This window comes from Stegastes partitus, unplaced genomic scaffold, assembly GCF_000690725.1.
Source record: "Stegastes partitus isolate 25-593 unplaced genomic scaffold, Stegastes_partitus-1.0.2 Scaffold4, whole genome shotgun sequence".
Classification (NCBI taxonomy): domain Eukaryota; kingdom Metazoa; phylum Chordata; class Actinopteri; family Pomacentridae; genus Stegastes; species Stegastes partitus.
In genome coordinates this window covers 1,953,922-1,981,221 of record NW_007577735.1, presented here as the reverse complement: position 1 = coordinate 1,981,221, position 27,300 = coordinate 1,953,922, and the positions used below count along the sequence as shown (strand labels likewise).

Sequence of the window (27,300 nt, the reverse complement as noted above, 5' to 3'; positions counted from 1 at the left end):
CTCTGAGAGCAGAGTTGCTAGCATGCCACTGAAAAATTCCCCATGTGGTGTAAGTGTAATGACACAGAGAGGTACACAGATAAATCTCTGCTTCAGTTTAATCAAAGACTCCACAATCAGGAGCTCTTAGATTGGAGAGAGGTATGCAAATATTGTGAGCTACGAAACGCTTTATTTGCTAACTGTTTCTTGCATTCCTCCACACATTTAGATCCACTTATTGTTCAGAAAGGCGTACAGAAAACCGTGCATAGTTCCTCTACAGTATGTGAACGCACACAGGCAGAAAGTGTACCAACATGGCTCTGTTTTCACCTCAGTACATGTATCAACCATATCCTCTCCCAGAATGGGGCCCGAAATGGACACAGCTATGCCATGTATCAACCATTTGCATATCATTCTCCTTGCAAGAATAATCTTAACGCTATTTGTAGAAAGAGAGGCGAAGAAGCAATATCAAAGATTATGTCACATCACCAGCAACACCAGAGCAGGCATCATTGTATGCTGCGCTTACACACAGTTTTGGCCTTATATCTTTACACACAGTCTTACCACTGATATTCAGTCTTTTAAAATGAGTATTTCACAATAACCTATTTTACTTTTGCATAAAAATAACACATGAAATGAAAACAAAATGAACACAGAGAAAGAAAATGATGCCTCCAGTATGAATTTAAAGACTGACATGTTGGTATGAAATGCAAATGGATGACTTTTGAGTATACGAACTGTAGTTAGATCTGGCACCTGCTCACTGAGTATAATCTCTGCTATGAAAACTTGGAAATTCCAGACTACTGAATGGCAAATTTGTATTCATTGTGATATTTTATAGCTGCAGGGTTGTGGTCTTCCTCTGAACTCATCACTGCTGCTGTCAAAACTCTTATGTATGTATGAACACACTGGTTACACCATTTTTCAAAGTGCAGGGTAGTCTGTTACACCAACAAAAAACTGTAAATGTCAGAAATAGACACCATAATTATTTCACCAAATATCACATCAATATCACTGATTGTTTTCAGATAACATGCAGTTTGTCTTGTAACATGCAATTAATGTTGTGAAATTTTACCTAAAACCGTGGTCGTTGCCTAAACTTTACCAAGTGTTTTTGGTGCCTACGCTTATCCAAATGGCAAGCAAAAATGAGACTAAATAAAAACCAAGTGGAAAAATTACTGGTCTGACATGCCACACAAACCTAAGCACAGTAACTTATGTGTTCTCCACCATATTTTAAACTGGACAAACTACTCATCTATTGACATGTAATATTGACGTAGGTGGCAATGACGCAAAAGGATCCCTTGTGCGTGTCTATCAGACTCAAGAGGCTTTGACGAAATGGTATTATTTGACACCCTGGGAATAAGAAGGAGCTAGAAAAAAAGGGTCTTGCCTAATGGAAACATCCCCCATCCTCACACAACAACAAGACATGGGCCAGTACACACAAAGAAATGAATCTGTTCCTCTAGTGAAGGAACTGCTAATCCATTAACCGGCCAAGTGAATGTTTATATAAGCCAGAACTGTTGTGTTCTCCTTGTGACATGCATGACCACACGAAACCTATATACCCAGCCTTTCTGAAAAACAACCTCGGTGGAAGAGCAAAACCAGGGATTTGAGGAAAGAGGAAACATCATTAAATTCATCCAGAGTGTACAATCAGAACAATAGTGCAGGTCACTGACTGAAGCCCCTCACTGACTTAAGCGGATATGACTTTTTGTACCCATGAGCGAAGCAGCCCAACATCATCGTTAATTTAATGGCATCCCCTGTTCTTTACTCATATTTCCAGTTTCCCAACCTATTTGTATCTGAGCAGGGCTCAGGCTTTGTTTTATGGTGTGAGTCTGGCTGCCATGAACTGGACTAGAGGGTATTATTCATGCATTGATTGTTCATTGGGCCGGCTTTGTACTGGGTCACGAAAGGGAAATTCATTAGCATGCATATACTCTCTTTGGCATTTTGGCAGAGTGACAAAACAGTTATCCTGAAATGCTGCATTGGGAATTAAAAAGCCTTTGCTTGTTGCTAACTAGGGGAAGTCCCCTGCTGCCTCTAGACTTGTGTTCAATAGATGAGCCTTTCTAAGAAGGTGAGGATGCTCTTTAAACTGATCTGTGGAGAATTATGTGTTGGCATTGTGCTGGCCAGTGTCTAACTAGATAAACTAATCAATTCCACTGGACAATACTGTAGGTTTACCAGCAAGTAATTAACTGACTAATTAAATTGGATAGATCTCCACTTCATGTTTGTTTGCTCTGCCTCTCTATTAAAGATAGGCCGATCTTTAGCCAAGAACCAGAAGTTAGAAAATCTTAGTAAACAGTAATTTGTAGGTTGGATAAAATTAAACAACCTGTGTAATAAGAAAAATGACTCTGAACAAATGGAACCAGTTTTCAATTACAAAATTTATGTACTTCGAAATGCTACCAAATTCCCCTGGTCTCACTGGCAGGACCATAACCTGAATTGATGGGTAGCCATGTCTCCAAGTTGCCCCTTGCGGTCCAAGGAAAGATTTTTTTTTAATACCTTGCATCCCTCATGCTGTGAAATACTGCACCTGTGAACATTTAATAGTGCATCTATCATAAAAAAAAAAAAAAAAGTCCAGAGGATTGAAGGAAGGAAAAAAAAAAAAAGATTTGTGTGGGTTAAAAAGAAGAGAAAATTAGACTCGACATCACCCAGAGCTTGAAAACGACACACTTGGAACTGCCGTATTAATTTGCTGTTGAAGTTAAAAATCTCTGCTAATGAGATCTTTTTAATTTGGAAACTTTCTCTTGTGTCTTCCAATCAGGTGGCCTGTGCATTTCACAGTCTGTGAAAATACCACGTGAGCCAAGGGTTGGAGAGTTTGACAAGATCATTCGCAGGCTGAGTGAGAACCCCAATGCTCGAGTAGTCATCATCTTTGCCAACGAGGACGACATCAGGTAAGCGAAGCGAAGTGAAGTGCTGTCAGTTAACATAATGATTATCCCAACTTATCTCAACCACTGCTGGGTACTTGCTTCATCGTGCTCGTTTCTGTTCTTTTGGGGGGGGTTTTCTAAAGTGAAAAATACACTCAATTTTGATGTTTAACTGTTTTCAAACTGTACTCAAAACAGGCATCTAAAGTGTTAAATGTTGTTTAGCAATGTAGGATCTCTCCCTGAGGCTGCATTTGCCGCCGGCATTAAAAAGTCACAAATGTCTCCTGTGTGTTTAAAGACATTAAACTGCTTTTCCCATGTAAAATACATTCTGCTACCCACATGTTAATATTTATGACTTATAAATGTCAAATATGTTTCTATTTTTATATATTTTTCACATCAAGTGAAGAACTGGTACGACTGCAGGACCTGAGGACTTCTAGTATCCCATTTGTTATGTTACATTATAGCAAATTTGTCCTAGTTTTTACACAACTCCTTTTTTTGACAGCTTTAGACACAAATTACTTTGCAGAATCACCGTTTTTAAACAAAACCTATGTTTAACAAATAAAGTATGATGCATTTTAATGGTCAAACTATCCAAAAGGTGCTATATTAAAATAATGTTAACTTGTTAGACACAATAATTACAATTCAATATTATAATATCTGTACTATTGTAACAGTCTGAAAGGAGAGATTCTATACATCAAATACTGTCGAGCAGCGTTTCATTGAAAAGGTTTTCTATATTTTGTCCGGTCCCCCGTGTCCCGTCTATCCCACTAATAGCCTTGTAATCCAATTTGGCATCTATTCCACTGTCCCCGTTCTATTATAGCTGGCTTTACTATAGAAAAGTAAAGTTAGACTGTGCCTGCTTCTCTTGTGGGGACAAAAATCTATCAATTGAAATTCATTATCTATTATTAAGACGGATCGTCTGCATTAAAAATGAATTAATTAGTTTCATGCTGAATCAACACATGCGGCACTGTTGTGGCTTTGAGGGGGAAAATGTTTCCCAGCAACCAGTTAGTAGGCCAGTGAATTCCTAGTGGAAGTGGGCAGTGATTTGGGGCGGTCTCTTGACGGTGACCAGGGCAGAAGTCCCAGTGCTCATTGACTTAATCCGGTCCTGATAACGGGTAATAGTCTGGATATATAGTAATTACAGAAAGCTGGGGGGATTTCAGCGCTCCATGCCTGCTCTAGCCTTGAACTCAGCCAGTGTGAGCCTGCAGCAGCCGAATAAGAACCCAAAATTGCCTACAAAGAAAGTAAAAGAGGCTGAGCTGTTTTGATGGAGTCCTGTAACACGATACGATTATTAAAAAATACTGCCTCGTCTCGGTGTCATTATAATATAATATTTATGGGTTAGCTTTTCATAATCTGGCCAGGAAGGTATTAGCTCTGTGAGAAAACAACATAGCCTGAGAAAGTGAAAAGAAATAAACACAAATTCTTAAATAAATAAATAGAACGAAAGCAAACTTAATTGAATCATTATTAATATCTATTTATTAATTCCTTCAACTGGTTCATTTACAGCAGTATAAATTATTCTGGGCATTTTGAAATTTTCATCAAACTACATTTAACGGTTGAATCTAGGAAGATGTACTTGCAAGGAACTTGATTGTACCATGTGGAATATGTGTTTTTTCAAATTAATTCATTAAAATTAAATCAGTTAGCACAGTAACAAGGTTTTATGAAGATTTTACTGAAACATAATGACATTTTTACTAACAGTAACGTTGGGAACTGACGGCAGCCTGTCAAAGTTGATGCGAAGCGGTAATGTTCATCGACCTCCCTTAAACAACACCTTTATGTCCCAATGTGTTATTTTCACATCAGACTTCTCAGCCTGTCTAGTTATGTCTCCTGACAGTGAGAAAATCTATTTCTCTCATTTTTCCTACATGGCGCTCATAATTGCGTTTTAAGACATGCTCATTTCACAAAATTTCTGGAGACCAGACTCTGGGAAAAATCATTACCAATCAGACATAAATCCTTGCGGTCGTAAAACTAAGGTAAAGAGACATTTGGTTAGTTGGATGAGTCACTGCTCACCCACTCCACATTATACAAGAAAATGTAATTATTTTACAAGGTTATACTGTCCTTTTTTTATGCAACTACAAAAATCTTATGGGTTGTTAAAACAGTATGTGCCATGTAAAAGACTGATGCTGTCTACAACACAATGCAATGCTCAATATTTATGTTTGTCCTGGCATCTTTGGAGCAATATAAGGGGTCGGTAATGCTTCACATGCCAGGTGGCTGTGTTTAAAATTTATGTTGCTGTGCTCAAGCTTCCTTGATGTAACTGTGCTGCTACAGCAAAGCTAGTTGGCAGTTTTTTTACGACTTCCCAAACTTACGTCCATTGGCAACAAGCCTGGACAAATGTGGCAAGGGTGTCATTCTGCCACAGTCAGGAAGAACTCCTGTGCAGCAAGTCTGTGGTGGCTTTTCAATTCCACGGCATGGCAGCTACACTCCCTCTTTAGGGTGTATTTAAATAGGAACACTGGATCATTGGTGATGCACGGTATCGCTGTGTGTGAATAAAAACATAAAAGAAAGCAGCATTATGTGCTTCACTTACACACTGCTCTACTTCTCTGTCCCAAAGGCGGCTCCTCCAAGCAGCTAAGAAGGCCAATCAAACAGGCCATTTCATCTGGGTGGGTTCAGACAGCTGGGGCTCCAAAATTGCCCCAATACTGAACCAAGAAGAAATGGCAGAAGGTGCCGTCACCATCCTCCCCAAACGACAGTCCATCAAAGGTACTCAAACCTTACCTTACAGAGTACTCACAATGGATTATTTTTGTGTTGATTATTTTGCTCCTTTGCTGCCATTATTACTGAATGTTTGCCTCTACTAACCACATCTCTTTTCTCTGTTCGAAGTATGACATTCAACATGATCATTTTTTACGAGACTGCTTTTCATTTTTTGCCTACTTGCAACCACATGATCCATAAAGTGTTGTGTCACTACTATTATTTACCTTTTAGAGAGATTTTTACACAAATTAAATCAATACCGCAGCAGACTGGCTTTTTAAATTCTTTTAAATGTTTTCACGTAAAGCACATAAAAATCATCATCAGCAAGCTAAAACAAGCAGACTTGTAATTTTAATAGCTTCCTTTCTAGGTGCAACAATAACAAACCACCTTTATTTCACTGTTTGGCTAAGAAAAAGACATTTGGATTGGATTTGTGTGTATTCCACAGTTTACATTGCAATGCCCTTAACTGGGCCTGCTGGAAATGTAGAAACATAAGAGACCAAATTCTAACATCAGACACTTATTCCTTTCAGGTTTTGATCGCTACTTCATCAGCCGAACACTGGAGAACAACAGGAGGAATATCTGGTTTGCAGAGTTTTGGGAGAATAACTTCCAATGCAAGCTCAGTCGGCATGCTGTGAAGAAAGGATCTGGTATCAAAAAGTGTACAAGTGAGTCTACGCTAATAGCTGAGAAGGCACTTGGTCAATACAGAGCAGTCGATCAATGACTGAGTATATTGATTGGGTCTGCTGTGAATACACCATGTGTGTGTGTGTACTTGGTATGCACAGATACATTTATTTGTCATCAGGGAGTAAACGATCACACTCCTCTAATTTAGGCTAAGTGTAATGGGTATAGATAAGTAAATGGGAATCTCTAATTTCGTAAGAGGAATGAATGCTGTCATTACTTGTGCGCTGGCTAGTTCAATTTGCAGTGTGCGACAATAGCAATCACAATACTATGCCACCGCATGCGCCGAAAACATAATCAATAGAAAATCCAGTCAGACCCATTAGAAACAGGCTTTCAGGTCATTAAAATCAGTCGGCTCTCGGAGTCTGGCTCCCACCACACTGTGCGGTGCAACGCTGCATCTCAAGTAGTTCAGACTGACTGATTTAAAGCCGGCACCTGTAATGTTTCTGGGCAATCTATTTCTCATATAGCTGTCTGAATGCTGGAGTCTCGTACACAATCAAACCCAAAAACCAACACTGGAGAAGCTGTCTCTTCCATGCTATTGAGAAACATCCATCTATTCAGCCAGTGTTCCAGCATCAGTAAACACCTCATGCCAATCTTTTCTACCATCACAATCTGGGGATCTGGATTGCTGGCTGTGTCTGAAAATGTTTGTAACCTTCAAAAACCAATATGCAATATGATGTTTAACCCTCCCTTAAGCAGGGACAGGCCAGCTGTGTGGGGGTGTGAAACATTTCTGCTGAGCTCTGTTTTATGATATATTACAGAACTGTATCTGTCATTTTTTTGGTGTTTTAAAACCAAGCTGAATCTCCATATTCAAAAGATTATCGTTGCTTTACATTCTACCTTGAGACATTGGTGCTTTTGCCGTAACCTAGCTCCAGACCACACAAACTCAAAAACATATTCAGTTACACGCATTATATAAAAGTATGGAGGAGGATATTTAAGGTGAACAACCTACCAAAGATTGCATTCGCATAGAGGCAATGGAAATCTTTGAAGCAGCTTTTATAATGTGTGTGTGTTTTTTTTTTTTTTTTTTTGTAAAGAATAATATACGCTAACAATCACACAACATGACCAGGGGTAGCTTGTTGTGATGAAAGTCACCGAATGTGCAGCTAGACCCAACTCCACAGAGATTTACATGGACAAGTAATAGAGATTACAACTGAATTTAGCCATCTTACTTGCCCTGCTTAAGTTTTTGGTTCACTTTCACCAAGTGACGTTTTCAGCTTAAAAGCTCTACAAATCCATTGCACTTCTGCACTGCACTCTACTTGTGGTAATGGCTGCCATCTACTCAGGTGTAACCTCCATTTCCCTCCAAAAAATCTTTGAAGCCTGAACCATTACAGTTTTAAAAAATAGCCATTAAATGAACATCTTTAATGAAGGACATGGAGATACGATGAAAGCGTTTAAAAAAGCATGATCAACCTGAAGAAATACTCAATCTCACTGTAACAAGATGAACACCTAGCATAACTGAGCTGGCCTCAAGTTCAAACCCTAAATTATTTGCAACTAAAAACCCTTGCTGACAAGAGATGGGAAGCAACCTTGATGAAGTCATGGTTGCCATAAATACAAAGATTCAGCCTGACACAGAGAGATTCTCAGCGAATTGACTGACTTATAAGTTGACATGAAGGCGGCAAAATGTCAATCTAACACTCCAACCCCAAAACCTGCGAGAAAGGCAGATCTCAGTGCTCCAGTACTTGCCAGAAACAGCTGATGGTAGAGATAGATGCATTCGCTTGGTTTAATATTAAATGTTTAATACCAACTTTCCATTTTGAAATTTGTCTTTGTTCAGTTATTATTGAACAATCATATTTCCACTTCAAGCAGTAATGATTCCCCTCCGAGATCACTAATCACACTTCTAAACTTTAATGATAAACTAAAAGACATGCACCTCTTGATATTTTTTTCTTCTGATTTCTCTGGGGAAGTACGACCCACTCCCAGCTAATTATGAACCGCTCTCAACTTTCATAACTCAACATAACAACATTAAATGATTTTTTTGTACTTCTTCTATTCATGTCTTCACACCCCCACAGTCACTTTTTAAAAGCTTAAAAAGGCTCTTTCCCAAATTCTTAAGTCACAACCGACAGCCACGACTGGGCCTGAACTTTTTATATTTGATGACACTGAGGGGGCTCAGTTTTTCTAATTTTCTGTGGTAACACTTAATCGCTTTAATAGGAGCTACAATATTCTGGATATCACTGTAGGTTCTGTATGTAGCACATATTTATTGATGGTTTCAAAGGAACATCTAAGGATGTAAGACATGAGCTGGGTTTGACAACTTTTGATTATCAAAGATGAATGGAATAATGGGGGCCTTCATGGCCAGACCCAAACCCCCAACCTCAACATGAAAACCATCAGCCCAATATTGTGTAGGTTCCCTTTTGTGCTGGCAAAACAGTTTTGATCTGCTAGGGAACAGATATAGAACTTCTGAGGGTATGCTATGGGCTCTAGAGCAGGAGTGTCCAATCCTGGTCCTCGAGGGCCACAGTCCTCCATGTTTTAGATGTTTCCCTCTTCTAACACACCTGATTCAAATGATCAGCTCATCATCAAGCTCTGCAGAAGCCTGATAATGATCCTGGTCATTTGAATCAAGTGTGTTGGAAGAGGGAAACATCTAAAACATGGAGGACTGTGGCCCTCGAGGACCAGGATTGGACACCCCTGCTCTAGTGTCTGGGCATTGGATCTTTGGGTTTGTTGCAGGGTATTCTGTGAATGCTCTATGAGAATGGGTTTTGAGACTGGGTCCAACACCTTTGGCTCTTGGTTGTGTTCCTCGAACTGTTTCTGAGAAGTTTTTGCAGTGGCAGAAGTCGCTGCCATCTGGGACATCATCATGAGTATGACTGGTCTGTAGCTATAGTTAGTTAAATGGCTGCAACAATGGTTAAATAGCTGCTATGTGCCAAAGTAGCATCCACAAAAGGAGCCCAGGTTTCCCTGCAGAACTTTGCATTGAAACAAGATGACGTTATTCCCTTTATCTGTCAGTGGTTTTATTGTTGCGGCTGATGGGTGTAAATCTCTCTGTTTTTCCTGCATTAATTTACAGGTAACAAATCAGATGACTGTGTAAAATGTTGGTCAGAAAAGGCTACCTAATTCCACTGCATTTGGGAGTGGGAAGAAAATTGCATCTAAAATTATTCCAGCCGAGTTGCTTCTGTGTGCACAATTATGCATTCTTAGACTGTTTTCAGAGGAATTTAGGCTTTGAACTACACAGAAGAAAATAGGGCCTGTGAGCCTTTTGCAGGCCAAAGGCAGCACTGCTGTCTTATGGATAAATACCTTTTCTACAGTTGTTTCCCAAAACAGACAAAATAGATACTTTTGCGGAAATGAAACCAATTTTAATATTTTTGAACAGTGAGTAACTTGTAAAATTATATATATAAATACAGCTCTGCTAGGGTATTTTCTTTTCTCTATGTGTATGTACATTTTCTTTATCTGTGCTTTCACTGTATATTCAAACTGAAAAGAAAATGTGACCAAATACCAGAACAGATACACTAAAGGAGGTACAGTAGATGAACAGACAAAGCTTGCCAGTTTGGGAATGACTTAATTGTCAGCTTTCAGGAAAAGCAATTGTGTCATCTGGCAAAGCAGACAGATGTTCCTAACAATCCACACGTTCAGGAGAACATGCGATCGTAAATTATTTCTGTATTTATCAGTTGTCATGGTGGCTGCTCTTGAGCCAAATTGCTGCTGCCCCTTTTCTGCCTCTGAGTAGCCTCCAGGGCGCAGTAAATTTTTACAGGCAAGAGGAACAATCATTTCGTTCAGAGCCTTTTGCAAGTACTATCACTATGGTCCTCATTGTTCCTTTTGTCAGTACAAGAATTTCCTGTTCCCACTTCTGATGTTTGTTAGTCACTGTGGATTCTATACCATCCGTAACATATGGAGTGGCATGTTGGAGGCAAATTCCAGATCTGACTTTAACCCTTACGATCCCGTTGCTCCTGTGATTTTCTAAACACAGCCTACACAAAATCAGTTTTAAAAATTAAAAAATAAATAAATAAATCACACACACTTCATAAGTAGAGAAGACTAAATTCCTCTCTTGAAAACTCTGCAGAAGACTAATTGACCACCAGAGGCTGAGAAATGATATTCCTCGAGTACTAACATGATTAGATGGACATGTAATTATGAATTAATTAATTAATTAATTAGTAATAAGCTTTTAATCGCACAATACCAGTCACTGGCATGTGATTTATGTACCATAGTAACAGGTCATCTTCCAGAACTGAGGCGTTACTGTGTAGCTGATTTTGTGTGCAGGGAAAACAACAGAGTGCAGATGTATAATTACCATCCTATTGCTGCTCTCTTGCTTAGTGTTCTTGTATCCGTTGCCCCAGAGAACAAAGTTTACTTTGTAGCTTCAGATCTACATCGCCACCAGCAATCAACAGGTCATTTTACCACTACATTCCCAGAGTGCAACAAGCATCATCATCAACAACCCTTTGAAGTAGAGAATAACCTCCCTAATTATTTATCCATGTGGGCAAGATGCATAATGTCAATGCAGAAACTACCACACGCTTTAGATATAACTGAATTTTCATGTTTAGCAATTACACAGCATTTATGTTTCCATAAGATGATTTGAAATAAGCAGCATATAGAAAGTACCCCAAACCTACTCGTGATTGCTGCATATGCAATATTGTGTAAAAGATGGAGGCTACAACTACACATTCCAGGGATGATTTTGCCTGCAGTGTGCAGTTCTAGCCTCCGTCTTTTACAACACGTAAAAAACAGTGTTTATCTTGCATTGCGGCAACATTCAGTCCTGTCGGTATGAAAGGACGGCATAATAAAGAAAGCTGTCAGGTCAAGCTATTATGTTCTATCATAACTTGGTTCGGCAGCTTAACTTACATATTTATATTTTCAAACAGCCTGTTTTCACTTAAAATTTTAACAAGAAAAAAAAAGACTCTTATGGCGAGGACTAACTGATGCGTTTGGCAAATGTAACCGTCTTTGATAACACGTTCTAAAGCATTCTCAGGTTCCCCAAATCCAATAAGACCATGTGGGCACAGCTTCCTGACAGTGGGAAAACTGTAAGGTGGTTAGACGGGAATGTTAACAACTACATGCTTTATCACATTTTCGCTCATCTTTGCGGCACCGGAAAGCTTAAGATATTTAGGCGTTTAGGAGTATGACTTTTCAACCTCATGCATCATCTTCATGCTGCGTCTATAGTTGCTCAGGGACGATTAGGCAATCTGTTTTACAGGAAAGGGCTAATTGCAGACTGTCATGTCCACATTGCCATTTAACATCACTGTATTTCACGAATGAGAACAAACAAACAGTACTCCAAACATTTATATTTTTAAAAGTGAAAGTTTCATATGAAGTAGATACAGTGTTTTTTTTTTAATTTTGGGGGGTTTCCACAAAGAACTGAAAACTAACAAACTCCTCAAAACTAATTAGACCAAATCGCTTCACGACAAATTCCAACAGACGTTTACTTTCTCTCTGATTCAATTGTGAAATGCTGGCTGCAGGATTCAGCAGTTCTCAACTTTGCTATCTGATCTGCTCACTATTCACAGTACCGTCACAGTATTTCACGCAAGCGAACCATAAAACATGATCCTGTTTTGCAGAGCGGAATGAACAAGAAATGTCTGCTGTGAGGGCTGAACTAGTGAAAGGAGACAAATTGGTAATAACAGAAAGACACTGCACCGGATCACGGCGCGACACAGGTGCAGATATCAGTAATGAGCAGGACTGACACATCGATCATAATTGCTTTAGGGTGAACAGAACCTCTCGTCCTCAAATGTTGTGAACACTCATAATGACTGCTTGGCAGGAAGCTGTTTATTGCTTTTCTTCTACTGCTATTTTTCCAAAAGCAGCAGTTCAATTTCTGCATCCTCAGAATATGAAGTGCAGAAATTTGCCAACAGTCTAGTCATTTCATGCGGCGTTCTCAGTAAAGTTTTCTGTCATACTGGGCTGTTGGCAGAGACACCAGCCTCGGCAGGTGCGATGCCTCTTGCTGACGTCATTTCAGCACACATTGAGGGTCACAGTTTGAGTGAAGCAAGCTGGCTTGAGTCACTCTGTTGCTTTGCATCCCTGCAGACATGAGTCATCAAGGCTACCAGACACAAATACATGCCTGCCTGCCTGCTCAATTGTCTGAATTCCATTGCTCACTGAAAAAAAAGAGAGAGAAAAAAAACAAAAATCAAGGACACCACATGCAACCTAGTGATGTTGAACATTTCTTGGACTCTCTTGAGATACAACTTAAATGTCAAGGTTTGGATCGAAGATAAGCCAGAGAAAATACTAAAAGCTGTTTATTTTTTTTCACAGAAAAATTATTTTTTACCTGCACTGCTCCAGAGTTGTTACTCTATAGTATAATAATGGACCATATGCTAGTTAAAAGTAATTCAAATCCCCACATTTTTTTATCCCCAGATATGTCCATGATGGATTTTTGTTTAAAGGCAGTTGAAGCAAGAAAACCCTATTTATTATCCATAGCTTGCAGCTGCAACAATGAGTTCACTTAATCTGACTGACTGTGTCTTTGAAAGCAATGATGACAAGCACTGTCAAGCACTGTGGTCTATTTTTGTCCCTTGGGTGCTGATGCCCAATCTTTTTAATTAGAAAAAGAAAGTGGGAGGGGTTTGTAATGGATGTCAACTGAAGTCTGTCAAAGCCTTCACTGAGGCTACATTAGCAGATCATTGTAGCCATAATTTTAGACACTTTCATGGCAAAAACATACATGTGACCACAGGCAGACTTCAAGCAGAGTTAGCTCCAAATCACAGAGACTGACACTCGGAATTAGTGTTATTGGATGTTTTCTTATACATTTTGACATCATTTCAGCTCAGTGACTTCAAGCAATAATTGGTAATGTGGCACAAAATGATATGAAATGCAAAATACAAGTTTAAACTCGACTTGAAATCTGGCAATGTTTTTGTTTTTTTCTCTGTACGTACTGGGCCCTGACCTCTAAGTGAATCAGGCAGAGCTGCCTGATTGTGGCCAAAATGGCAATTCTGATTATTTTGATCATTCTCAAAATTGTTGTTTTTCAAAAAAAAAATCACAATTATTCATTGACTTTTAATGGAAAGAAGTTTTATTACACTTTTAAATAGCACAGATTTCAATTTCATGGTGTACATTCCTGCTAATGTTCCCTCGATCTTTGCATCAAGGTGACATTTAGAACAGGGTTCTTCTTTAGCTGATTTTAGTACGTCTCCTTGAGGCAAAATATAAATTAAATTGCACACAAAAAACCTCAGTCACTCAAGTCAATGTTCCCTAAACGCCTCACGTGCAGGCTACAAGCCAAGAGCTATGCAGCTGCAGCAAAGAGAGGAATATTTAAAGAGTGAAATAAGGCATGATTCTATCTACATGGACTATTTTCTATGAGCAGAGTTTTCTGTGTGCAGAGGTGGAGTGGAGCATGCATTTTATACGTCAATATCGCAGTCGATCATGTTCCTTTACGTGTGGGGAACCATGACTGTGATTAATATTTATTAAATGCGCAGCCACAGGGCCAGGTATTCTGTCTATTTCTAGTATTTCAAGATTTGGGTGTTTTTCAAGTCACTGGTCAAATAGGATAAACCAGTATTGAGTGAAGGTAAAACCATATATTCTTCAATATCCTCCCAAAACATTAAACATTAGGCTTCAAAAAACAGTGAAGAAATCAGTGTGTGACTTTTCTGAAATGACTGTGATAATTTTGTAGGATTTTTTCTCTTTAAATAAATAAATAAATAAATAGACAAAATTGTTTGGCAAATATGTTTGAGACAGAAATAAAATATGACCCAGAAACAACCAAACACACACACACACACACACACACACACACACACACACACACATATATATATATATATATAATGCAGCAGATTGTTTCCAGCCACTGCTGCAAAATCACAGGCACAAACTGTTGTCTACTGTAATTTAACCGAACCGCAGCAGTGAATGTCTACAAAGTCTGCAAGCAGCACAAATAGGAGTAACATCCACAGGCTAACAAGCTAACCAGTACTGAGTTTACAGTCTAGCACTGCTACATGAGCAAATCTGACAAACCCCCAAGCTCCCAAGTGTTCTGTTCGGTATTCTTCAGCATCCAGTGCTGCAGGTCGGTATACACGGGAAGTGTTGAGGGCAGCCCGTCTGTACGAGAGCTGGTATCAACATCAGCTCAGCCGAATCAAGGATACAGGTGTATTGTACTGAACAGCGTCAGCACTGAGCATACACAGGGTTCTTAAGCCTGAAGGGAGCTAGAATTACCTCCTCCTCCAGTCAACCTGTCTGTCCAGACTCATGTACTGAAGACTTTGAAGTGCGTTATTGAGAGAAAAAAAGAACAGTCACATACATGCTATGGGTTCCCACGATCGGTGCATAACGCTACAACACAAAGTTGTAGCCATGACAAAAGACAATCCTTCACATGTCAGTGTTTCTGCAAAGATGATATACAAATTCTAAAATGGGTATTATTCACACATATCTTCAACCAGACAGCAAGGAAGATCTCAGCAATCACCACAGTTTCAATGTGGACACCAAAGATTAGTTTCACAACTTCAGTGTTGGCCTAAATGTTAAATATGATCACAATTTCTTCTTCTGTTCTGAATTATAGCAATAAATAATGATCAGAAAAGGATTTTTGCAGGACATTATGATGTAGAAGACCTTGATCTTTTGAATATAAAATCCAATTTAAACTTTTTGACAATCTAATTCGAAATCTGTGTAAATGTTCACATAATGACTGAATGAATTCTTGTGGTAAGGCTGCAGGGGTTTTGTGAGGTCACAGTAACTTTAACCACAAAACAATTCTTTAATTTTGGTTTGTGCCACATGTTAAGTAATTTCTGTGTAGCATTCCTGAGATATTGTGTTCACGAGAATGGGAGAGGTAACCTAAAAAGTGAGTCTGGGTGACTTTTTAATATATTTTTTTAATAACCCTATTCAGGACTTCCATGTTGCCATACGTAGAAAGTCTTTTGGAGTCCACGAAAGAATGTGTGCAAAATATGTGTTGGTATTCATTACAGACTTTTCTACTATGTTTTCTCCATTTTCTGATAGGTTGATATATTTTTGATTCCAAATGCATGACAAATGTCCCTCTCCTTATATTTAAATAAATAAACAAATACAATACAATACAATACAATACAATACCTGTCACCTAAACCAAATGGCCTGGGGTCCAACACACCCCAAAAGTCCTGAATAGGGTTACAGTTATGCTGGAAGCTTTGGTAACATATAACAGCCAAGAAGGCAGGAGAAGGAGAAACATTTTGTCAATTTCAGGCTTTAGAGCAGGAGGCTCAAATCAAACCATAAAAATGTCAGAAACAACTACAGTAAATAATATTAATACCAACATCGTGTTCAGACACATATTCCAGCCATCAGTTTCACATGTCTGATCAAACAGATAAACAATCAATGCAGCTGCCCACGTAGGTCAAGTAACTAGTTGCATTTTACTTGTGCCCTACACAGATAAAAGCAATGACTGTGTGTTGGGCTCCGAGGACAGTCAGAACATAGAGGAACAAAAACTCAAAAACACGGCTGAACCCAACCTACGTTGACACGAATGCAGCAACTGCTCATCCAGTGCCTCCAGTCCAGACTTAGGGTTGTTTACATGTAACGAAAACGTGATATTTCAATGCGTTTGGGCCTTTGGTTTACACATAGATGAAGCTACAAGTCCCCAAAAACGATCATATTTGAAAACTCTGGCCACAGTGGAGATTTGGAAAAACTCCGTCTTTACTTTTGCATGTAGACAGGAGGAGACGGAGTTTGACGTATGCGACAAAAGCGTCAACAGCGTTATATGTGTGCCACCCATGTTGTGATAGATATGGATGTTGTTGAAGCAGTGCTTGTTGTTACATTTGTACAAACCTTTGTTTTGTACTCTAACACCACATTTAGGAGTAGCTCCACTTCTCTGTTGGTCTAAACAAACAATACTCGCGCCATTATCGTTGAAGTAACAGGAAGTAATTTGTGCCATTCGTTGTTGTGTTTCTCCAGGATTCTGATTGGCTAGCATGCCTTTATGCTTCTGGTTACACTGCCCCCTATATGTTTGGCTCATAGCAGCTCTTAGCGACGTGTTTATCCGGGTTTGTGTAAAGAAAGATTCTTTTTTTAAAAATCAGTCTGGTAGAAACATTGTTGTTTTTGAAAACGTAGATCTGTTTTTGTAAATACCTGGCTATATGTAAATGTGACCTTAGAATAGGATTTAAAAAAAAAAAAAAAAAAAGAATCTTATAGGTAAAAGCACTTTTGTTTTTCATTAAATATCAGATGTTTTTAAACTTTGTTGAAGAAAAATTGTGAAGAAAAAAACCCCAATATCTCCTGCATTATTCTGAACCGACTGTATCATTACACCTCTAATGTGACGCAGATGAAATGAACTAAGCAAGAATCATCCAGTCGGCTCTGTCCTCTGAGAACATTAGCTGGACAGATAGCCCGTAATTTTCAGCCTCACAAAGAAAGAAATCAGCCTCCATTCAAAGGAATTCTGCAAGCAAGCGTATACAGCATGACCTGCAGCTTTCTGGATCATTGTGTTCCTTCAGAATTACATATTTTTACCTTTATGGAAACTCTTAGAACACTAATAAAGGGGCAAAGTGTCATTTTCATTCACATTAATGCATGTGGCAACCTCTCCACGACGCCTCTTAACAACCACTCACTGTGCTGGTTCTCCATTTTTCAGTCGATGTTACCAGACAAAACTTGCATCTAAACATGAATGTTTAAGAGCTTTTCCTCAAGTTCTGTGGAAGGATCCATTATCTATCCATTATCTATGCACCTCTTATTATTATTCAGATATCCAGTAGGTTAAATATCAGTCAGTGACAGCTGTAGGTCAATGGGCACATATTTCACATTGGCTGTGCATTACAAAGTTGATTATGAGACTATATCTAACACATCGAGCACATAATCAATAGCCCACACATTTAGATGAGCTGCTGTCACAACTAGCCTCAGATTTACTCATTTCATCTTTGCTTCATTGTATTCCATCCCACAGCTCCTAGGAGAGGAGTGTTAATGAGAAACATTGGCGCAAAGGAGTCACTAAAATGCATTAGCAAAACATTCATGCACAGGCTTCAATCTACTTCAGAGGTTTCAAACCTGAAATGCAAAGAGTCACATGAAGATTAAAGGTTAAGATGGGGAAAAAAGCAACACTTTTGTTTTACATTTTTAAAAAAAATGACACCACTCACACTATATGAGGTACATTTGCTTGAATTTAATGGGTCAAAAGTCAAACAAGCTTGGAAACTAGTTACCTGAGGTGCATGTCTTTGGACAATGAGGTGAAACGGGAGCATTAGAGGAAACCCAAGCTTACTAAATGTCTGGCAGTTAGCTGACACAATACATTTCTGTCATGTTGTTAATAAGGTAAATGTCTTTGTATGTGTCAAAGAGTCACAAAGTGGTTCAAAGACGAAGGGAGACATTCAATGAATAACTGGTTATGCTAAAGCTCCTTAAAGCTATCCTCAATTGAAAAACATGATATGCTTATATTTTGCTTCACTTTGCTGTTCTCTGTTTTTTTTGGTCTGAATTATACATGTGCAGTTTGGTACTAGAAGGTTGTTTTTACATTCATCTGCTGAAGTAGGAATGTTTCTCAGATCTAAAACTAATTTTAAAATGTGCAAGTCCAAGCACATTTTTCCAAATCACAATTATCTTGCAAGCTAATCCCGCTGCAATTATCAACTGGAGGCAGTGTAAAATGCATGCTCATATCACAGATCTATTGAGAATGGACTAAATGAACGCTATCGACTGTGGAATAATATTGAAATGGAAGACATCTTGCTACCTACTGTGTTACTCAAATAGTTTGGCCAACAATATTTATAGATTAAAAAAAAAGAAAAAGAAAAATGGAATTTACTAATTAAAGGAGAAAATATTTTTAAGAAGTTCTGAAAAAATTATATGAGACAATTTATTATTCAGTATTTGTCATCCAAAGTAATTTGAAACGTCTTAATGCCTGACTAGAGGAGACCTTTAAACATTCAGTCTTGGCACAAATGTTAAATTGTCTCCTCTATATGAGCAAATACTGCCGGAGCACGCACATAATAACAAGGCAAACAAAAACTATTCATCTGTTTAAAGCTACTGCTTGTAAAAATGAAGTGTCTTTGTTGAGATAAGCAATGGCTGCTACCGAACTCTTACAAGGCTTGCAAACAAAAACAAGACCCACTTTATCGTCTGCGCCGTGTAGTTTTTTTGTTTTTGTTATCTGATCACCATGCACTATTTACAGCATCCTGTGTCGTGCTTTTTTTTTTTTCCTTTCTTTCCCCTACGAACAAGGAAGTGAGTGAACAGGCCAAGCTTTCATTAAGTTACATAGAGGTTAATCCTAATTGAAAGAAATGACACGAATGACTCAAGGACTGCTCCTTGTGATAACAGAGAGCAGATCTTTTAAATTATACCTTTACGTGTAATTATTACTCAAAGTCAGTGTAAAAGCAGCTCCGGGGGTAATTTGGATACATCTAGCAAGAGCACATGAGACGATTTTCTCTCGAGTAGACACATTAGCATAACAAATTATGGTCACTCTTGCCACTTTTCTAAATTATGTGTTATTGACATTAGCCCTTATTCAGAATTACTCTTTCAAGTCTTTTTTTTTTTTTTTTTGGCTGCCATATATCACTTAATCTCCAATCATATTTTTTTTTCTCCTCCTCATGTTGAGTAAAGTTCAAAAACAGATAATAATTACTCTAAAAAATGCATTAACCTTCAAACCACTCACAAACACATTGACATAGACCATCTACCGAGCTAATGCAAATGAACCACTGCTGGAGGCGGCTAACATTCACCTGTCGTTCCTGTCATAGTTCCTTGGGATTTGTTTGTAATGCTTAGTAAATCACATGTTTTCAAATGTTGCGCATCTCTCGGAAGATGTTTCTGTCATATTCGGGGCAATTACACTGACGACAACTCATTTCAGATTGTGAGAATCAGATAGTAAACCCTCGTGGATTCGTGGAGGAAAAATGGCCAAACGCTACAGTGAAACAATTGTCGTGTTCAAATGGGTTTTAAATAAAAGATGGTGAAATTATGCGGAGTGTCGGTGTTTACTCAGCCCTCTTCTTCACAGCTGTATCACCACTAAAATATGTGTTAGAAGAAAGCGTGTGATCCGTGAATGTTTGCCTTGTTCCTGTTCCGCTAATTCTCACACCATCGTCTTATTTCGAGCTTTAAAAATGAAACACTAAAACTAAAAACTTGGATGGAGGTGAGGAGGCAGAGTTAGCTGTATTTTCAGGTACATTAATGCTTACATTCATCTTATATACTACTAAAAAAGGATGCATAATATAAGTAAAATTTAAATTTTAGTTCTTCTGTGAGACTTTCGCAAATATCGACAGCGTTCAACAACATCGCACAAAGTGATTCTTGTGCTGCATTTCTTCTCAAGCTGCTTTTAAAAGTTGCCTGAGAGTCCTGCCGATTCATTCCCGTCAGCTCCGGCTGGTTTTGCGTGAAACTACAACAGTGTCCTTCTGTCGCTTTTTTCTGCATAAGCTTCCTGGCACGGCATTGGTTAATCGGAGGATTAAGCTGCTAATCGTCACCTTGCTTGGCGATTAACGCATTTTCAAAGCATTAAAACAACCCCAGCGATGATTCATATACACCTGTCATACCTAATTACATTAATACTGAAGAATGATTAGGCCTGTGTAGCTGCGTCTTCCTCTCCTCCTCTACCACTCCATCATATTCTGCACTCCTGATTAATGGATGTGAGGTGGCATGTGACTTTGTGAGAATAAACAAAACCTTTTGTCTGCACCAGTGAACCTTTACTTAGTTTACAAGTTAGACCTATTTTTGAAGAGCATCTGTTAATGCTGCTCTGCAAAGGGCATATTAGGATACATGATGCCAAGAGTCAGTGATCGACACGCCGTAATGAGAAAGGCTGCATGAGATTCTATTTTGGATTTTTGTGGAAGGAGACTCTGTGATTGACTTCTGAAGAGAAAGAGCATTCAATCAGTGGTTAACGTACAATTTAATGCCAATCTCTACGTAAATTGCATGGAATAAAAAAAAAAAAGATGCGTTCACAATTGAGTAATCAGGCCTCTTGAAAGGTTATCATTTGGTTGATTTTACATATCGAGCAATCATGTTTGAATTCTTACACTTTTCATTGATTGCCCACCAGATTTCTCTTTGGAAAAGTCTACCATTTCTATTTCTGTATGTATGCTACTATGTGACATTGAACATATATTAGCTAAACGAATTCAGTGTTACAATTCAGTCAGAGTCTTTCAGCTCATTAAGCTAGCCCCATGTGGAGTGTTTTTTTCATGTAATTTTTGCTTTGTCTCTTTTAGACCACGAGCGGATCGGGAAAGACTCATCCTACGAACAGGAGGGGAAGGTCCAGTTTGTGATAGATGCTGTTTATGCAATGGCTCATGCTCTACATAACATGCACAAAGACCTCTGTCCTGGAAAAGTTGGCCTCTGCTCCAAGATGGACACCATCAATGGCACGCTGCTGCTCAAGTACATCCGCAATGTCAACTTTACAGGTGTGTATTCCTACGTCTGCCTGGGTGAGCACAAAGCTGCATGCTTATTGCACACAAAGCATTACTTGTTGTTAACAGTGTTGCTATTTATATTGAAAAACAAGAAGAGCAAGTGCGTTCCAGGAAATACCTCTATTGAGTGTGATGTGTAAAGTATCAGAATAAGATTTGTACACAAGCGATGTTTGACAGTTGAATCACTCAGAGGCAATTGTGCTGTGGCACCCGATGCAACCTGTGTGTCCTATTTTTGGGTTCACCAGCGAGCTCATGCAGAGGCTTTGTGAGTATACAGTGGTCTCAAATTATCAGGTTAGTGAATGTAAATTATTCCCGGCAAGTATAAGAGGCTGAGATCCGTAGGAGGGTTGACAATCACCAGCAGAACAGCATGTTTTATCAGAGCTGATGATGCGCAGGAACTGTGCTTTGTGAGATTCCCGCCTTATCTTGTCAGCATTGAATTGCCCACGCAAGAGATCTCCTGCTTGAAGTGCACTGGCTGCTGGGTTGAAATTGTACATAAATGAGAGTGGGAAGAGAGTTAGCAGACAGCACAACAAAAACGTGCATCGGTAGATTTCCACTCGCTTTCCTATGTAAACTTAAAGTCAGTTTTTTTTTCAGTGTTCCTGGCAAATGCAATATGCGGTTATCTCTGGAGACAGAAATAGGTATAAGTTCAAAACACTTATGTGCGCACGACAAATGTCACATGGCCATGACCCCTGCATTTTATCTCTCTCTATGAAAGCATTAGCTGAACACCTAAAATGTAACAGTGAGCAAAAGTTTAGCCTCTCGTTCTGTAAAACTTATGCATCTGTAATTTAGAGAAATGCAGTTTGTCACCAGTTGACCCCAGACAAAGAACTGGACTGCATTTGCTCTTTTCCTGATTCTGTATGTGCATAAAGTACCTTCGATATTTACATATCATGACAACAGCCTCCAGCACAGTGTTTGTATTCTGGTATTCGTCTCTAGTAACGGGTTTTGGGAATCCTAATAGAAATTAAAGTGCTTAGAAGGACAGGGATTATAAAATATTCTGCAAGCGTGTACAAACTGATATTTAGAAGGTGCAAAGTTTACACTCAGAGCGTGACTCCACAACACTTTTACTACAATGTACTAACAAGTAAGATGTACTTTGACAATTAATTACAGGCCTCCGTGCACAACAAACAGCACATGAACTGCATGTGCACAAATGTAACCTGCTGGCTGTTGAAGACATTTTGAAAATGTCTGTGGAACGGGGTCCAATTTAGGTCATTGTTAGTAGTTAGAACAGCTTGAGCTAATTACACATCAGATGAGTAGAGGGTCGTGCAATCAAGCAGAATGCAACACGAGTGGTTTGACACAGTCTCAACTTGCAGAGTGGGATCTTTGGAGAGGGATGCAGTCGTTCCACAGCCAACTAACGGTCAGGAATAATTAACAGGAAGTTAAAAAGATAAAGGAACTTCTCGATGAAGCAAAACACAGAATCCAGAGCATCACTGGCTGCAGCTTGGCCAGGCGCTCCAAAGAACACAACTGTCAGTGTGCTGGAGGGAAACAAGAAACCATGTCCTGAGCTAACAATTCCTATCCTCAGTTTTGTTTTTTTTTCCCCAAATAAATCTCAACAAGGCTGTTTTTGTAAACGTTGTCACTGTCAGACAAATTAAGCAGGTAGCAGCTCCAGAAACTGTCCTCCCAAGAAAAACGACAGCCTCTGTTTGTTCAAATTCCTTACACATGCTTACATTCGCCCAGCAAGGACTTCTGGTGGCTGTAATTGTAACTCTTGTCTGTCAGAAACAAAGACAGAATTAGGGAGACATCGTTATTAGAGCTGTGGAATCTCATAGGGAAGAGTTTGCCTTGAATGGATGGGTCAATAAAATACGTAAGACCTCGTTTTCCCATTTCCTACCAACAACACCACCAAGTAGGAATTTTAATAAACATGACAAGGTCCCCTACTCTTAACAGAGATACAAAGATAAAGATAAAGGCAAAACTGGCTGAAAGATGTAAAAAAAAAAAAGGTCTGTTCTGCAGTAAAATTCAACATGTCGAATACTACTACAATAATAAAACCACCTCAGTGCAGTTACCATCAAAAACCATGTACAAAATTAGATCAGCAATTTGCTCAATCTGCAAAACAACTAAAAAACAAAGAAGGATTTAATCAGACCTCCAGCAGCCTGACTGCTGATTATGCAAAAAAAATGGTGTCATAACCCCCCTAAAACTAAATATGTTGCAACAACCACCACAAATTTGGTTTTCTACTCTAAAATTAGTCAGAGGTGACCAGGTAGCTGCTAAAACAATGTGTAAAGTGTCTGTTTGGCTTAAAGGTCCCACATAGTGCATTTTTATTATGTTGTGGTTGCTGGAAGTGTAAAGTAAAAGTTGTTAACATATGAAGATGTCATTCTTCAAGCGTTACCACAACTAGATATCTAAGCGAGACTACTTCTCTCTTGCTCTCAGTGCTCACAGATACTTTATTTTAATTCAGTTGAATTCTCAATAAAGCTGCTGTCATATTTAAATGCATTTTCTGAAAAGAGGTACAATATTGGACCTAACCTAATCAAAGCAGCGGCAGATTATGGCCATATGCAGCAGTACTGGCAAATAATGTTTTTTTTTTGTTTTTTTTTCTGCTGAAAGAGGATTTAAATCAGGTCAGACCATATTATTCTGTGAAGGTACATGGTGGTCTACAGTCTCCACGGGGTGACAATAGGTGTTGGCAGTCAGTGTGATGGCTGCTAGATGAAAGAGGAATTAGGTAAAATGCAAAAGCTAAAATGTGGAACATAATATGGCACTTTCCTCCTGAATGGTGGTAATGTGTCTAGATGTATGTAATACAGTTTCTGAGAATATGAAATCAAGATCACAAATAAAGTATGGATGATTTTTAAAATAATGTAGTCAACATAACCTTTATCTTTGGGGATAATAAAATTTAACTTGACACTTAGGTTTGCAGCAGCTAGTTTTCTTCCCTAATGGATTTTGAAAGGAAACTCTGCAGCGCTCAGCAGTGTTTTACTGTAGGCCCCATCTTCAAAGTCAAAACGTTGTTTACCTGTTCCTGAGCATGCTTATTACTATGTAAGCAGGTCAGTTCACATTTGTTTAAAATTTAAAGAAAAAAAAAAAAGAAGAAATTGTATGGATGTGTCTCCTTGGGTTACAGTTGTTTAGTTCCACAAGATAGATCAATTCTCTTGGCATCGGAGTAAAGCTTTAATCTCAAATGCTGCATAGGAGACATGTGTTATGGAATTAAACTTCGATTCTTTATGCATTCGTTTATTCATGGTGTTATATTACTGGAAGGCTTGTCAGCACTGAAGCCATTGGGTTTACAACAGGGATGGCTAGAAAATCAATGCTACACATTACCGGAATACTGCCTGGCTTGCTTCGCTTTTAAGAGTCTTTCGCCACAGAGGAATGGAGAATTTAAAAGGCCTGCAGGAATGCAACAGGAATGTCCATTCGATCCCAGCGTATTCTGGGAATCGTCTATAGGTATCCATGCTGACTAAAGGAAAGAGGAAACCCAAACACTAGAGATATCATAGACGAAGCTGATACGTATTGATGCACGGTATTAAGATTGTAATCCTTGTGCTGTCGGTTACATTCAGGACGAGAACAGTTTTTCTGAAGACAGTAGGCTTCACAAAGCAGCCTTACAAGACAAAAAGAAACGGATCGTAAAGTGGCGTTGAATGAGCTGTGATTAAAGTTTTAATGTTACTGCAGGGTTTTACCATAATCATTTAACGTTGCCTGTTTTCATTAGGTCTGATTACTCATTTAATCTGTTTGTAACCTGAGGAAGCCCTTACCTATATCACTATATGGTGCACAGACACTGTTAATGACAATTAGGAACTGCTAAAATGAACATGCTCGCTATAAGGATACGTGGTTGCGTGTAAAAATATGTTGTTTTTTTTCCTGCAGGTACTATAAAAATGAAGTTGTCTCCTGTCTACTCTATCAAACTGAATAATTAATAACCATGTAAGGACTTGGCCTCTTTAAACAGCGAAAATAAATGTTTCTCACAGTTCTTGGTGTTTTTAAATTACTGCTTGTTTTTTTGTTTGTTTCTATTTTAAAGTGGAGTAATTATGTTTTTAACTTGTATTTGGGAAGAAATTAGTTCACCAAAGTCCCTTCCATACTTCTCACAGTAGAAGTTAAATACAAAATAAATTTGCAAACACATTTCATTTCTCATGGCTTTCGCTAATGGTTTTTAACGGAATGAAAGGATCAGGAAGGCAACTGTGACACAACGGAAATTACTGTTTTGTATTAAAACATGATTAACTTTTTAAGAAATGCATAATAGAGCTTTAAATGTGTCTCCAATAAACCGGCCTTAAAGTAGGGACAAAAAACAAGAGGTTTGAACTGAGCTAATTTGAATAAGTAGTGCAAATAACGCTCAGTTTAACAGCCACTGCCACAACTGCAACACAGTGACAACACTTTACCTTATGCACACACTTCCTCTGGAACCACCACAGTACGGTTAATTTGTCTCTAAAAGTATGGACAAGAAGTCTTTCCTCAAAAATCTGACTTTGTTATTAAATAAGCATCTTGTTAACATTTTGCTGCCTCTGCATGAAAACCGCGGTATCTTTTTGCAAGTGAAGAGGTGAAACTAATCGATTACAGCAATCAAATTAGTAGAAACATACATCCCACTCAATTCCTTCTATTGCTGAGCTGGGCAAGAAAATCTTCATAATTGATAAGGCTGCCTGCTATTGTCTTCGATGTGCCCTCCGGATAATTCATCAGGATGATACTAATGCAATTAACTCCTATGGATTGTTGATGAGACTTTTGACAAATCTGCAGACGAGAGAATATACATCTGGCCTCACAGACTCACAGGTTTCCAAAGTCTGACTCATAGGTTCAAACCACAATCAACAATCAATACCGTGACCTATTAAGGAGAACAAAACACTCAACTGAATAATTCCCTTTTTTCTTATGACGGAATATAATCAATACTTGCGGAATATGATCAACTCTCTTTCTAATGCAGTCAAGTGTCTGGTCATGATGTATCCTTTTTCTGTTGCTGCAAGTCAAGAAAGGGTATTTTTTTTGTACACTTCCCTACTTCAGCATGTTAGAGAAATGCTGAGTAGTAGGTGATTGCATCAAAGAAAGCAAATTTGGTGGGATCAAATAGAGATTGGTCTTTTCCTAAGAGAAGCTTTGCTCTCATCACTCAATCCTTGAACCCTCGTTCCCTCGCGACGCAATTTTACAACGAGTCGCGAAGGGGATTGTAGGTTGGCTCAGAGACAGGAAGCAGAGTCATGAGAGAGACCTCAAAGTGGTAATCAGAATCAGCGCTGTCGTTCATTAGCACTCAGAGTGGAGACTTTGTGGATAACAGGCAATGGGGGCAATAAGCAGAATGAAGGAGTGTGAAATGATATGGGAACATGAACAGACAGCAGCCCTGGCCCTCCTCAAAGGACCAGGACAACATGCCTGTCAACATCTATTTTGCTCCCATCATTAACATTATAACAGCACTGGCTTGAAGTCCCCTCGAAACCTCATTTCTTTCTCAGGGCAGGAAGACCTTGAGTTTTAACTGTGCTGCTGAACACTGGAGTTTAGCACTGAGTCTGTCCTTTAAAACAGAAGTAACACGTTTCTTTCTTTATCTTCCTTAGGCATCGCGGGCACCCCGGTGGTCTTCAATGTGAATGGAGACGCTCCTGGTCGCTATGAAATCTACCAATACCAGATCACAAACAACACCACAGAGTACAAGATCATTGGTCACTGGACAGATCAGCTCCACTTGGACGTATGAATCTTTTAAGTGTCTGATTTGCGTGCTTGACAGTGATGCATGATATTAAAATTTCTGGCCGATACGATAGCCG

The 27,300-nt window shown here is 38.8% G+C and overlaps 1 protein-coding gene across 1 annotated transcript in view; it reads left to right on the top strand.

Annotated features, from left to right (window-relative positions):
* Positions 1-27,300, top strand: part of LOC103355290 (metabotropic glutamate receptor 4-like) — a 190,808-nt gene that overhangs the window by 148,404 nt on the left and 15,104 nt on the right. Inside the window, exons 4-8 of the mRNA XM_008279031.1 lie at positions 2,843-2,978; positions 5,620-5,774; positions 6,320-6,460; positions 21,140-21,340; positions 27,085-27,221. Of these exons, the coding sequence (XP_008277253.1) occupies positions 2,843-2,978; positions 5,620-5,774; positions 6,320-6,460; positions 21,140-21,340; positions 27,085-27,221 (770 nt within the window). The remainder of the gene's footprint in view (positions 1-2,842; positions 2,979-5,619; positions 5,775-6,319; positions 6,461-21,139; positions 21,341-27,084; positions 27,222-27,300) is intronic.